Source organism: Delphinus delphis, chromosome 19 (assembly GCF_949987515.2).
Source record: "Delphinus delphis chromosome 19, mDelDel1.2, whole genome shotgun sequence".
NCBI lineage: Eukaryota > Metazoa > Chordata > Mammalia > Artiodactyla > Delphinidae > Delphinus > Delphinus delphis.
This window is the reverse complement of record NC_082701.1, coordinates 38,890,699-38,906,151: the sequence shown is the minus strand read 5'-3', so window position 1 is coordinate 38,906,151 and position 15,453 is coordinate 38,890,699. Positions and strand designations below refer to the sequence as shown.

Below are 15,453 nucleotides of genomic sequence, written 5' to 3'. Positions count from 1 at the left end.
TAATGATTGCAAAAATAAATAGTAGGAAGGAGGGAGAAAGAGGCAACAGCCTAAATGTTCATCAATAGGACACTAGTAAATAATGATGCAGTGCTGCATATACAGTGGAAAATGACAGCTGTATGTTCCAATATGGAAAGCAGCTTGAGGAGCAGTATATATACTATGAAACTGGTTTTGTATAAAATAAATATATATGTGTGGGAGCTCTCTGGTAAGATATATAGTGCACTGTCAATATGGCTATTTTGGGGATGGGGAGTTAAGGTGGGGTAGGGTTGGATGATAGGGGGAGACTTATTTTTATATTATACATTTCTAAATTGTGATGTGTCATTGATAATAAATTTTTCTTAGCCATGACCATGTATAAAATTATTTTTAAACAGCCACAAAAAAAAAACGAGACCACTAAATTCAAGTGTCACCCCTTTTAGAAGCACTTCATTATGTTCTCTCTTGAACAGTTTTTTTTATTATTTAGGTAATGGTACCTCTCATACTATATCGTAATAATTAATATTCTTTGAGCTCATTGAAGTCAGGCACTGTGTTGTTGTCTCTTTATTTCCAGGGCCTAGCCAATGTCTCCATAGGAGATAGTTAATAAATATTTGAATGAAGAAAGAGGTATGGGTGAAATATATGTAAGATGTGTTTCATGAATAATCCTGCTAATATTAAAGCAGTTAAAAACATTATTTTTATGTCCTGAGGCCATCGTAAGCAGTTGATTTTTACTGGCTTAAACTTTATTTTCCTTTTCCCAACTTCATGTTGAATTTGAGTCTTAGAACTAACCCACTTCAGTTTATATTTAAATTCTTGGAAACATTAGAGATTACAGAATTATGGCTCTATTAACAATATATTGAGTCTAAATATCTTAACGGCCAACTCTGCGTAAATCACTTCAGCATTGCCTTGATAATAAATCCAGCAGTTTGGCTTTCTGTATGGAGAAAGGTTACATTTAAACCTTCTTGCCATTGCCTTTTCATTAGGATTCTGATAATCCTGACCTTCGAGACCAGGGCTCTATTTATTGGCGCCTTCTCTCAACTGATCCTGTCACAGCCAAAGAAGTAGTCTTGTCTGAGAAGCCACTGATCTCTGAGGAGACAGCTCTTATTGAGCCAACTCTGTTGGATGAGCTCATCTGCCACATTGGTTCTTTGGCCGCAGTGTACCATAAGCCGCCCAATGCTTTTGTGGAAGGAAGTCATGGAATCCATCGCAAACACTTGCCAGTACATCATGGGAGGTAAGCAGGTAAATTAGGTTTGAGTGAGAAGTGATTCTCTGTTTAGACGAAGTTGGTCTTCCTCAAGCTTTTATAGCCTAGAAAAATTTGCTATGCATTTGGCAAACCTACTCTGCTGCCCTGGAGGCTTCATCTGAATACTAGTGACCACACACAAACAATAGGTTAAAAGGCCCCTCTGTGTTCTAACCTCAGGGTAGGTAAGGTTGTGCCTTTAGAAAATTGTGGTGAAGATTTTCTAAATGGATAAAGTTTGAAAGTTGCTTAAGTCTCCAGAAAGATGAGGCTAGAAATTTTCCCAGAGTTGAAAACTTGGTAAAAAGCCTGTACAGGTGTACCACAGAGATAGTGCACTTCAGTTCCAGACCACTGCGATGAAGTGTCATGAATTATTTTGTTGTTGTGTTTTCAGTGCATATAAAAGTTATGTCTATACTAATACTGTAGTCTATTAAATGTGCAATAGTATTATGTCTAAAAAAATAGTCTACATATCTTAATTTAAAAATACTGTATTGCTGGGGCTTCCCTGGTGGTGCAGTGGTTGAGAGTCCGCCTGCTGATGCAGGGGACGGGGTTTGTGCCCCGGTCCGGGAGGATCCCACATGCCGCGGAGCGGCTGGGCCCGTGAGCCATGGCCGCTGAGCCTGCGTGTCTGGAGCCTGTGCTCTGCAATGGGAGAGGCCACAGCAGTGAGAGGCCCGTGTACTGCAAAAATAAATAAATAAAAAAAAATAAAAACACTGTATTGCTAAAAATGCTTATCATCATCTGACAATGCAGGGTTGCCACAAACTTTGAATTTGTAAAGACTGCAATATCTGCAAAGTGCAATAAAATGAGGTCCGCCCATGTATACATTTAGCTATTTTTATCCTTTACTGTAACTTTGGTTCAAGCTTATGGATGAAGTTAGCAGATACTGCTTCTCTTATGCTGTAAAGCCAGCTGTTAATGAAATAATGTTTGCAGGATTGTTTTATAAGAGCAGCCTAGATTCTGTGTAGACATAGTTGTTCAGTTGCCTGTACCTTTTTTACCAAAATAAATTGCTCCATATCAGTAAGGAAATGCTATTATGAACAGACTGTCAGGTAACATGGAACTCTTGCTTTATAGATAACCTTAAAATTTTAATTTGGGAACGGCAATACTCTAATAAACTCTTATAATGGGTATCTTGGAATCTTTTCAGAATCTCCCTTCATTAATTATAATAAACCTCAAATCTTAAGTAGAATTTGATCTCTGAGTGGTTAGAGTATCTGCACTTGCACCGTTTCTGAGTGTCCCGTATTGTGTAATATATATTGCTGTTTCAGTGGTTCATGAATAGCCAGAGTGTAGGATTTATTGCTTTACAAATTAGTGTAGTCAACGTTTACAATACTGTAGCTCTGTTTTAACAGACTGTGGGCACAGATAAACAAAAAGAAAAGGGCAGTACCCAAGAAAATGATTATTAATCTTTCATTAGCCCTTGCGTTGAATCTTTGGTTTTAGGGCAGTGCTGTGATTTTCACCCAAAGGAAACTTGTGGTTTCATAAGGATCAGGCCTCGTTACAGGGTGTTTGACCTCGTAGGCAAGCATATTTAACATTCGCTAGATATGACCATTTAACTTCTAAGTACATCTCCCAGTCTGTGCTTCAAGTTTTGATAAATAGATACGGACTTTCTGTTGTTTGCCATTTAAATTACCTTTCTCCTGATAACTTTGACCCTCAAATGGGATGGGGAAAGTAAAACAAATCAACAAACAAAAACAACTCTTCCTAGAACACAAAGAGAACCAATATGTAAAAAGAAGCACAGTCTCTTACATAAGGTCTTTATCAGATTACTAGCCTTCAACTTGTTACCTTCACAATTCCTTATGTGGTTCCTTACGCGGGCCTCTCACTGCTGTGGCCTCTCCCGTTGCGGAGCACAGGCCCCGGACGCGCAGGCTCAGCAGCCATGGCTCACGGGTCCAGCTGCTCCGCGGCAAGTGGGATCTTCCCGGACCGGGGCACGAACCCACGTCCCCTGCATCGGCAGGTGGACTCTCAACCACTGCGCCACCAGGGAAGCCCTGTTTTGGGTTTTTAAAAAAGAAACACAAGTGCAGAAAAATCCCCTTTGAAATAAATATGGGTATGTTGCTGCAAATGGCATGTCTGTAAGAGTACTGACATCACCTAGCTTTCTTCTGCGTCCTAAGAGTAATAAGTGATATGCCTCTGACGTGAAATACATTTGCACCATAAAACCTTAGAGGCTTAAAAATGCTTACTTCATGAGGTCTTTTAAAATCACTTGGGAAAGAGAAAAGTGCTTTTTAGTTGAGTATTGCTTACTATACTTGTCAGCTGCTCTGTGGGCATGAGATGGTAAATAGTTGTCTAACTTGGAAATATCTCACCTTTTAAAAATACTGCCGAAAGAAAAAAATACTGCTTTGATGACAGTTTTATGCAGTTATTTCCCATGCCTTCACAATGGGGAAAGATTTTCATGTTAGTTTTCTTGTGTCTACAGTTTAGAAAAAATACATAATAATGATTTATCATGTTCTTAATTTGTAGAAACTATAAGATCATTTACTTCTTTTCATTTAACTCACTTTTGTCTTCTCATAATACTCTTACCTGTCTATTAGAGTGGAGGAAAATATGTGCCTTTTCTGCCTTCTATTTAAAGGTGCTGATAAATCCATGTGTTTTGTCACATTTCCCAAACGGTACATGTTGAGAGATGATAGAATTTCACGGGCAGAGGATACCCTTTATGGAGATTTCATATATTTCTTGCTAGGTGTATATGAAATTGTTTCCCCTTTTGACTTCCTTATTAATTTTTGGCTTTATTTGTACCCACCCTCTCCCCAATCTAGATAGGTCTCCTTTTGGCTTCCTTGACACTTTTTCTTCCTAAGCCCTCTTTTTTTTAGATTGTTTTTCTCTTTAATCGTTGCAATTTTGTGTTCCTTCTCTTCTCTGGTTGTATCACAAGGCTCATTCTGAACCTTCTCTATGTATTCCCTTAGGCGGTTTATCTTCTAAGCACAGTTACCACTGATATATTCTGTTAAAGACGCCCTGCTCTTAACCACAGCACCCCTGCGTTACTCTGCTCATTTCACCTGAGGCGTGTGTGTGAATTTCTTCCCAAGTTTACTTCTGTAACTCTGCCAGTCCCTTTTCCTTAGCTGGCTGTTGGTCTTCCCTACTTGTTTTTCTCACTTGAAACTTAACAGAATTGAAAGCAGCATATTATTTTCCCCATCATCCCTCCAGATTCCTCTTATATGGAGCAACACTAGTCTTCGCTTCTTCGTTTTTGTTTTTTCTGTTTGATTCTTCATTCTTATTTGTTCAAGTGTTGTCAGAACCTACCTAGGGTTTTCGTTTTTTAAGAAAGCATTTGTTTATTAATGGAATTTTTATAGTGGTTTTTTAGTTTTTAAAAAATTATATAAATCTTAGGAAACATACAAGATAGAATGGTATAGCAAACACGTGTACTCATCACTCAGTTTCACCAGTCATCAGTATTTTGCCAATCTTGTTTCATTTATCACCCCCACAAATTTTTTTCTTGAGGGAGCTGGAGTATTTTAAATTAAATTCCAGACCTCATATCACTTCACCAATGAGTACTTTACTTGGTATCTCTCAAAGATAAGGACTTAAAAAAAAATCACAATATATTATCAAGCCAAAATTAGGGGTAATTCCTTAACATTCAGTAAAACTGAAATACTTTCAGATTCTTTCAGTTGTCATTCTCTATTCTACTTTAAAGTTTATCTAAGATTGGTTTTACTTTTTTTTTTTTTTTTTGGCGGTACATGGGCCTCTCACTGTTGTGGCCTCTCCCGTTGCGGAGCACAGGCTCTGGATGCGCAGGCTCAGCGGCCATGGCTCACGGGCCCAGCCTCTCCACGGCATGTGGGATCTTCCCAGACCGGGGCGCGAACCCGTGTCCCCTGCATCGGCAGGCGGACTCTCAACCATTGCGCCACCAGGGAAGCCCTGGTTTTACTTTTTGCTTAAATGTTTGGAATAATTCACAGTGAAGTCGTCTGAGCCTGAAATTTTCATTGTTTTTTTTCACTTTTTAAATGAATATGTCATTTATAATAATCTTAGTATTAGTGCACTAATCTTTAGTGTATAGCTCAATAGATTTTTATGTGTGCATGCACTCATATAACCGCCACTGTGATCAGATATAGGCTATTTCCAGCACCCCAGAAGACTCCTCATGCCATTTTGCTGTTATATCCACCCTCCAGAGATAACCACTGTTTTGATTTCTATCACTGTAGATTAGTTTTGCCTCTTCTTGAACATCATGTAAATGGAACCATACAGCATTTGCTCTTCTGTTTCTAGCTTTTTTGCACAGTATAATATCTCAGACCACTCTAATGCCATGTTATCAGTTGTCTATTCCTATTTATTAGTGCATAGTATCCCATTGCCTGCATATGCCACAATTTATTTATATCTGCTGTTGATGTATCTTTGGGTTGTTTCCAGTTTGGGGCTCTTATGGAGAAAGCTGCTACGAATATTCCTATATATTTCTGTTGGTAGACTTATATACTCATTTCTCTTGTGTATACACTTAGTGGAATTGCTGGTTTATAGAATAGATGTATATTTAGCTATAGGAGATACTGCCAGTTTTCCCAAGTGATTGTACCAGTGCACACTCCTTCCAGAAATGTATAAGAGTTCTTTTTCTAGGTGATCCACATCCTTAGCAGCACTTGGTATTGTCAATCATTTTAATTTTAGCCATTCTGGTTGATTTGTAGTGGTGTCTTACAGTTTTAATTTGCATTTTCCTGACGAGTAAAGATGCGAGTACCTTTTCATGTTTATAGACTGCTAGTATATCCTCTTTTGTGTCATGCCTGATCTTTTCCTTATTTTTTAATGAGTTATCTTTGTAGGAATTCTGTATGTAATGATCGAATGATTTATAGGAATTATATGTAATTTGGATACAGGTCTTTTGTCAGATGGATATTTTGCAAACTTCTCCCAGTCTGTGGAGAATACCTTTTCTCACTCTCTCTTAATGGTGCCATTTGAAGAAGAAATGTTCTTAATTTTAATGAAGTCCAGCTCATCACTTTTTTTCTTTTATGGTTAGAGCTTTTTTTTTTTTTTTTTTTGGTGGTACGCGGGCCTCTCACTGTTGTGGCCTCTCCCGTTGCAGAGCACAGGCTCCGGACGCACGGGCTCAGCGGCCATGGCTCACGGGCCCAGCAGCTCCGCGGCATGAGGGATCCTCCCACGAACCCGTGTCCCCTGCATCGGCAGGCGGACTCCCAACCACTGCGCCACCAGGGAAGCCCTGGTTAGAGCTTTTTGTAGAAACTTTTGTCTTCTCCAAGGTCATAGAAATCCTCTTGGTTTTCCCCTTCACGTTTATGTCTGATTTATCTCTAATTTTTGTTTATGTTGTGAGGTGTAGGAGTCAAGGCTCATTTTTGTCCCACGCAGCTATTCAGTTGACCCAGCACCATCTATTAAGATCATTTTCCCCTGCCTAGTCCATTTAACATCTCTTGGAACTCACCACTTCGTTCTTATTTTTACAGTGTTGTGGCAGTAACGGTTTAGGTCACTCTTAGCTCATCTTCATGTCCATTCTACCAACTTCAGTCCATTATACACACAGCTGCTTGGGTAATGTTCCTCTAAATGTTCATTTTAGTTCTTTGTTCAACAAATAAAAGTGATTGTGCATTGCCTATCATATAAAAATTAACTCTCCAGACCTGTTTTCAGAGTTGTATTTCCCTCATCTTCACTTCCCCCAAATCTTACCAATTACAGTGTCTGCTCCTGCCAGTATAATATTTTCACCACCCCTCAAGTCAAATTGTCCATTTCTGTGCCTTTGCACAAGCTATCCTTTCTTTTTCTGAAGGTCTCTCCCTGGTAGTTCCTCATAACTATGCTGTTTTTGAAAATCTAGCCATAAAACCATTCTCAGAATCTTTTGGGATCAGCCCCACCTAGTTCTGTTTTGCTTCTCATCTATATCCTGTCAGTGTGCAGACACACAATACTCATTTCTGCTTTTACACAGTGAGTGTGCTCTTCACTTGTTTTGTGAATGCTGGGTTTTTTTGTTTGTTTGTTTGAGTGTAAGTTATTTGAGAACAGGAAATATATTTCCTTTTTAAAAAAAAAAAAAAAAAGATGTATTTCCCCAGAGTTCTCATTACAGTGCTCCCTTATAGAGTAGGTGCTCAATTAAAATTGATAGACTGATGAAGTTATATAGTATAAGAGTTTTTTCCCTCTCCCGTTTTTGTATATCTGACCTTCACCCATTGCCTTGTTACTATGTCCCAGGTGAAACTGACTTTTCTCTTTTCCCCTCTTTCTGTGTGTGACTTGCAGCACTGATGCGGGTGACAGCCCTGTTGGCACCACCACTGCCACCAACCTGGAACAGCCTCAGGTTATCCCCTCTCAAGGTGACCTTCTGGGGTATCTTTTAAACCTTGACCTTGGTCCCCCAGTCAATGTGCCACAGGTATCCTCCATGCAGATGGGAGCAGTGGATCTCTTGGGAGGAGGACTAGATAGTCTGGTAAGCATCTTTCTTCTTTCTTTTGGTTATTTAAATTCTTTTTATTTTTAAATTTCTGGGGTTATTTTTAATTCTGATATGCTGAAGAACTTTAAATTATTCCGCTTTTTAGAACTAGACATTTCCTTGACGAGCAGAGCAATGTCCTTTGATAAAGGACAGGATTATTTTTTCTAGAGATTTAATTGATACTGTTCATCATTGGTATGGGATATGTCTACAAGTGTACACGATTATTTTGTTGTCCTGCCTCTGAATGGAACTTTTGATGTTTAACCAACCTAGTCACCTTTCCAGAGCTTATTGTTGCTCCTGCTGCTTAACTTTGGATAGCCCCTGTAATTCCCCTTCTGACCTGAACATCATTCAGATGACCTCATAGTGATCATCCTATTTTGAGGCTTTCAGACTTTTGCCTTTTTTGTATTTTGTTGGCTTATGCCTTGTCTAATTCCAATTCATTGGAGCCATTTGTGTTTTTTTTTTTAAATGTATCTTATAGTTGAGAAGTACTTCTTTTTTTTTTTTTTTTTTTTTCATTGCAGTATGTAGGCCTCTCACTGTTGTGGCCTCTCCCGTTGCGGAGCACAGGCTCTGGATGCGCAGGCTCAGTGGCCATGGCTCACGGGCCCCGCTCCGCGGCATGTGGGATCTTCCCGGACCATGGCACGAACCCGTGTCCCCTGCATCGGCAGGCGGACTCTCAACCACTGCGCCACCAGGGAAGCCTGAGAAGTACTTCTTGATTGGTTCTTTTTTCCCCTTTTCCATCCACACCCCGCCCCCACTCCACCCTGTCATACTTCCAATTTAATTAGCTTCCAGGATTCTAATACTAAAAGGCTCCAATGTCCAGAGTATCTGTGAATATGTGCCACCAGTGGAAGCCAATTAGTTACTGTTGCTGTAAAAGATAAATGAGAAATATTAAGGATGACCTTCCATCTGTGTAGAGAAGGCCAGAAAAATAGCAGGTCTCATCACACGGCTCCCTGCAAGTTAGATACTTAACTGTGGTGGAATCAGAGGGGCTTTTTTAGCTGAACACTTGAAAATAAGTTGTTCATCAACCTGATGACTATAAATATGCCCAACAAACTGATTTATTTCCCAGCATCAGAAATTGGAAGGCAATGCCATAGATACAAAAATATATGTTCTCAGAGATTACATAAACAAAACGACCTTACTTTCTGCTTCATACACTGGCATTTTCTCTTCTACTTTACGAGCAGTATTATGTCTGGGATTTATGCCAGCTGGTACAGGTACATTTACTTTTGGCTGACAGAGAGCCTAAGGAGATAGGGTTACCGTCATATCTTTGTGGGTGATACATTTTACTAATGGAAGTCACTGCTTCCAGAGTCTATACACTGACCAAGCTCTGGACTCTAGCTAATGGTGACACAAATGAGCACTGCTTTTGTCTTCCTTGGGAATAAAAGCATTTGCTTTTCATTTTCATATCTCTAATGAATAGAGTTGACTGAATAGCTTCCTCGTGTGATATCCTACATTGCTGTATAACCTCCTTAATAGACTCAGGAGACTGACAAATGAATATTGAAATATTCCTGGAGACTCTCAGAAATCCCTTATAAACACTGAAATAGCTCATCCTATTCTGTTGACACATCCTATTCTGTTGACACACAGCTACAAGTTAAATGTTACATCCTCCCCATGGTTATGCCTTACCAACCCTGCTTATTTCCCTAGTGGTTTACAACATAGTGGACTTGCTGAACCTAAGAAGACAAAGAAATTAAGTTTGAAGGATGGAGGGGAGAAAGAGGCTCTATATTTTGATGTTGACTGGCCCAGGATTCTGTCGTCTTGTTTCTTAACCCACTTTAGCATGGAAGGGAAAGAAACATGTTATTTCCATTTGGCTTTGTATCAGCTCTTGCTGGCCCTTAAAACTAGTGAGTTTTCTCCTTATATTTTACACAGCTTAATCCAGTCATGTGTCAGAATTCTGGCAAGTTTACATCAGATAGAAAAACAATTAGAACTTTGTCAGATTATAGTAGCCCAAGTCACACATGGGCCTTTTTTCATTTTCTTTTTTTGCAAAGGATATTCTCTTTGGGGTGGAGAGTAAATTGTTTTTATAATTGGATGTCTAAATATTATACAGCCTTTGCTAGGTAGGCCCAGTAATGTTCCTGTGTAACTCTAAATTTTAGCTTATTCTGACTTTGGGATTTAAAATGGTATAATTGGTGTTGTAGCCCCAGAAAGTGTTTACATGCAGGTTTCTTCAGCTTATTCTGTGATATAAATATGTCCCAGAAATCAAAGTGAGGAGTAGAAGCCCTTCTTTTTGCTTTGGATCTGTATGTAGTGAAATATATATCACTTGAAGAACCAAGATTCCTTTTAAGAGACCATCACAAGGAAGAGGCCTAAATCTGGCTGTGTGAATGACGAGTTTCTGTGGCAGCAGTAGTCTATGCCAGTTTTAAAATGCTTTTATTGTTCTTACGTAAATTATCTAATTTAAAGAGGAAAATCGTTCTCAAAGTTTTTACTTAGTCTATACAGATAGTGCTGTTTCTTGAATGAATTGTTGCCTTACAGCAGTGCTTCTCAAGCTAATGTGTACATAAATCAACTGGAGATCTTGAACAAGACAGATTCTTGTTGCTCTGGGGTGAGGCCTAGGAGTCTGCATTTCTAACAAACACCCAGATCTGTGGACCACATTTTGCATAGTAAAGACATAGAGTATCTGTGATCACTGTGAACCACTTCACTTCAGTGTTTGAATAGCTGTTGGTAAACCCAGATGCCTTGTTCTCTTGGCTTCGGTAGTAAACACACTCCTGGAAAGGGGGCTCCTACTCTGCCTCAGATTGAGAGAGGGCAAGAAACTCTTGAAATTATTTTGTTAAAGGTCTGTCTTTCACTCTCTAGGAAGAAGAATGTTGCTGGGTGTGGTAGAATTTGACCCAGGTCCCCATTTAAAATATGGCCTGGATTAGAGTTATGTGATTGTGTGGCAAGCAGCACTCAGGTTACGTGGGTGTTCATCTCAGAACAGCTCCCAGCAGCATTTTTGCTGCTTTTATCACTGGTTTCTAACAGAACCTTACCCGTAGAGGTCAGTGGTGTGCTGCTAATGAAGCGTGGCAGCTACTAACCTTTTATTTCAAGCTTTGTGGTTCTCACTCTAGCTGCATAATTGGTATTTAAAAATATATATTGTCAGCGTTTAGACCCAACCCTAGAGCAATTAAACGGAATTTCTGGGAGACAGGACCTTAGACATTGGTAATTTTTTAAAAAAATCGAAGTTACTTTAATTTTGCAGCCAAGACTGAGAATATTGAGCCAAATGAAGCTCCAGATGAAGTTAGGTAGAGATGTTACAGAATTGATCTTTAAACCAAGGCAGTGATTTCCACAGAAGAATTATATTTTGGTGAGCCTCTGGCACCTCCTACAAAACAGACCTCTCTGACTTTACCTTTGTTCTGCCTCCTACCCCTCCACACCCTCACCCCCTGACCCCAGGACATTTTCCTGTTGTGATTTGCTGTTAGGTGATCCAGCCTACCAGAAATTGACCAAGAGTTGAATTTGACCGATTTAGATTTAGTTGCTCATTCCCAGGGTTCTTCTCACCCTTGCTCATGTTCCATAATTGGAGACTGAAAATTGTCTTGTATTTTGGATTATCTACCCATTTTCAGGGGACATGGATTGAACCCATGTCCCCTGCGTTGGCAGGCGGATTCTTAACCACTGCGCCACCAGGGAAATCCCATGTGGGGTTTTTTCTGTTGTTGTTCTTGTTTTGTTTTCGGTCTGCTTGGTGGCCATGTCAAGACTTTTCCTTTTCTTGGAGTCAGGCAGACTTGGTCCCTTACAGAACCTCAGTCTTGGGTTCTTTCTCTGTACTTCTGCTTTTGTAGCATGTTGCCATTGGATGAAGGTAATTCCTTTTGGTATGCAGACTCAGCTCTCAAACTTTTGACTCAGCCTGGTTTTGCAGCAGAGCTCATGCAACCGTGCTGAAATCCCTTTAGCCCATAAAATAAGTCACCATGAAATCACTACTTTCCATCCAATTACTGAATGAACAGTGCAGCGACACATCTCCCTGGTTCAATATGAACTGAACCTATTTCAGCACTACTTTCGGCATGATAAAGCACCCACTCTGTGGCAGTAGCGAAATGTTAATGTTATTCTTAGTGCCATTTAATGTGATTTAGATTGGGGGCTGGGGAAGCTTTACCACTAGCAGATATTTTAGACTTGGGTATCAGCTATGGACCTGTAGGAAAATTCTGCTCAGTTTTCAGCATTTGAAGTGTTCTTTTCCTGAAATTGGCACCTCTCCTTCATCTTCCTATATCCTGATTTAGTTGGTCTATAGTTGACATTATTTCCTTCATGGAGAAAATAGCGGCCTCATTAAGGCAGTCCTGGGATTAACGGGAAATGGACAGCTCCAAAAGACACTTAAAACGTACACAGTATTTTGACACCTAAGATTGAGATTAAAGCCATGCCTTATGCCTCTGGCACTTTTCACTCACCTCTCCCAGCTTACTGGATAATAGATATCACTGAAATTTTACAAGTCCAGTTTGACTGATTTTGTACCCTACCTGATTAGTAAGTATTACCAAACAGATGAATCTTGTCTGACTCCAGATGATATCAGCAACTGAACTGAAATGGTTAGTGGCTAGTTCAGGCCAACATGACAACGACATTGCTGTGTTTTGTTCAGCTTTCTCGCCTCCCCCACCCCTCGATTAATATCTGCATCATCCTGCTTGTCGCTGTAGATAGGAGAGGCCCTCACTGGGGAATTGGCTCCCATCCTTGCTGACATCTCCCTGTTAGTTACTCTTGCCCAACACTGTGCTGTCAACTGTGTCATATTTTCAGAGAGGAAGATGATAACCTCCCTTAGAAACTTTTCAGTCAAAAGGAAAGATGCTGAATAAAGTCTGAGTAAGCTATAGTTTTGCTAGTTAGAAAACATATTGAAATTGTCCTTTCCTTTTGCTCTCTGGACATAGCACAGTTATGTGAACCTTTATATTTCTGGCTACATGTCTCTAACACCCTTTGGATTCTGTCTCTGTAAGATCAAGAGTTCTTGATTGTGGGTTGCAGCTGAGTTGTATTTGATAAGCTGAATGTAAACAAAGGAGTATCAGAATTACTTTTCAGTTTCTCTTACATGTTTTTGAATAAAATTGACAAGCAGCATGGTGGGGAGGAGGGGGGGAGTACATTTAGATCCTGTCCAGCTAAGATAATATTCATATAATACTCAAGTATAATAAGAATGAAATCTAAGAAAATAAGGGCTATAAATGGGCTTTATTTCCTTTGGAAATAACACCACTAGTGAGTGCCTTTTCTCAATGCCTTTTATTTAATGTAGCATATTTGATAATACTGCCATTTCTCTTCCAGTGTGTTTTTTCTTTCTTGCCATCGAGTGCCAACAAGGTCCATAAAGAATTCCATCTCTTTCAAGCTTCAGTTGTGAGATAGGCCAGAAGGGAGGAGAGTTGCTGGGGGGAGGATGTGTAAGCCCATCAGAAAGTCATAAAGCTAAATCAAAACCAGCATCAGGACAAGTGAGACATTCTGCATAATTCCCTTCCTTAGAAAGGGTTTTTCTTGGACTTCCCTGGTGGCACAGTGGTTAAGAATCCTCCTGCCAATGCAGGGGACACAGGTTCGAGCCCTGGCCTGGGAAGATCCCATATACCGTAGAGCAACTAAGCCCGTGCGCCACAACTACTGAGCCTGTGCTCTAGAGCCAGTGAGCCACAACTACTGAAGCCTGTGTGCCTAGAGCCCGTGTGCCTAGAGCCCGTGCTCCACAACAAGAGAAGCCACCACAATGAGAAGCCCGCGCACCACAACAAAGACCCAATGCAGCCAAAAATTAATTAATGTATAAAAATAAAGAAATGGGGTTTTCTTTCTTCTTAAGTTCTAGCTTCCTTTTCAATTCAGGAGTTAGTGCCAAAGTAATTCCTGAACATATATTCTTGTCTGATTCCAAATCATAGTTAATTCTCTAAGGCAATGGTTTTCAACCTTGTCTATACATTAGAATCACTAGGGCAGCTTTTTAAAATTCTGATGTCCAGGCTACAACTCAGAACAATTAAATCAGTATGACTGGGATTGAGACTCGGGCATCAGTACTTCTAAAAATCCCCCTCCTCCCCACAGTTATACACACGCAGGTGGTTTATTCCATTGTGTATCTAAGGTTGAAAACCATAGTTAATAGAACACAATTGAAGTAGTTATTAGTAATCTTAGAAAGATTGAATCTTACTCTAAGAAACCTCCAGGTTTTTGTGATGGAGGAATTGAAAACTAAAGACTTAACCATAATCAGTTTGCCTTTGCAAACTTATTTTCTTTGACTTTTTTTTTTTAATACATATCTACCCTGTGCTCCAGTCTAATTAGACTACTCCTTCTTCTTCCTTTTTTTTAAAAAAAAGTATTTATTTATTTATTTATTTGGCTACACAGGATCTTCATTGCCGCATGCGGGATCTTCGTTGTGGCATGTGGGATCTTCGTTGCGGCATGAGGGAAGCTTTTAGTTGTGGTGTGCGAGATCTTTAGTTGAGGCATGCAAACTCTTAGTTGCAGCATGCGGGATCTAGTCCCTGACCAGGGATCGAACCTGGATCCCCTGCATTGGCAGCATGGAGTCTTAGCCACTGGACCACCAGGGAAGTCCCTACTCATCCTTCTTGATCATGCTTTTATTCCTACTTCTTAACCTTTGTTCAGGCTATTTGAGAAATAACCTCCCCCTTTTTGCATTCTATAATTTCACACTACCATGTCTTTGAAGCTTCTTTTCATTATCCTTCAGCCAAAAGTTCTATTCAGAACTTTCTTTTTTTGCTTTAGTATATTCTGTATGGTTTTTGCATTCATGTTTTGTTTTTTTTGCCAGTTTGCAAAGCCTGGATCTTGTTCATCTATTGTTTTCCCCTCATTGCCCGGCATCTTTATAGTCCCCATAGTACCTTATGTCCAGCAAATGTGAGTGTGTGTTTGAATAAAAGGAATCTCATGCTTTTCAGATGTCATGCTGTGGATGTGTGTTATTCTAGAAACAGGGAGAAGGTAGGTGTGTAATATCTTTTCTATTTGCTGTCATTCTTTTCCAGTTACTCGAATTCTTGGTTGTGATGACCTTTTTATCTGTATGCCTGTGATTTCTCGCCCCATGTCCAACCAGTAAATAGTCTTCAGGAACCAGACTTTGCAAATGTTGGTTCTTTGAGGTTTGGAGTGTTCTGTAGCTTAGTGCAGAACATGCTTATTCATGCCAGTTATGAAACGCCTGGGGGTTTTGTTCTGTTGTGGTGGAAATAAGTCCCATTATGCCCTTCCAGTATATATATTATTTTTGAGATTTTGGCAACCCAGTTTTATATATCTGTCCATTGAGAAGGTAATAAATCCCCTCTTTCAAATCCTGAAGACAAATACAGTTGTTTTTTTTTTTTTTTTTAACACAACCACAGCCTAGAGCTCTCCAAGTTTCTACTACTAAATGACAGAC

General features: G+C 39.7%; 1 protein-coding gene across 1 annotated transcript in view; it reads left to right on the top strand.

The window, feature by feature from the left end:
- LOC132414550 (AP-2 complex subunit beta-like) overlaps window positions 1-15,453 on the top strand; it is a 79,600-nt gene that overhangs the window by 50,547 nt on the left and 13,600 nt on the right. Inside the window, 2 exon segments of the mRNA XM_059997198.2 lie at window positions 1,005-1,264; window positions 7,676-7,868. Of these exon segments, the coding sequence (XP_059853181.2) occupies window positions 1,005-1,264; window positions 7,676-7,868 (453 nt within the window).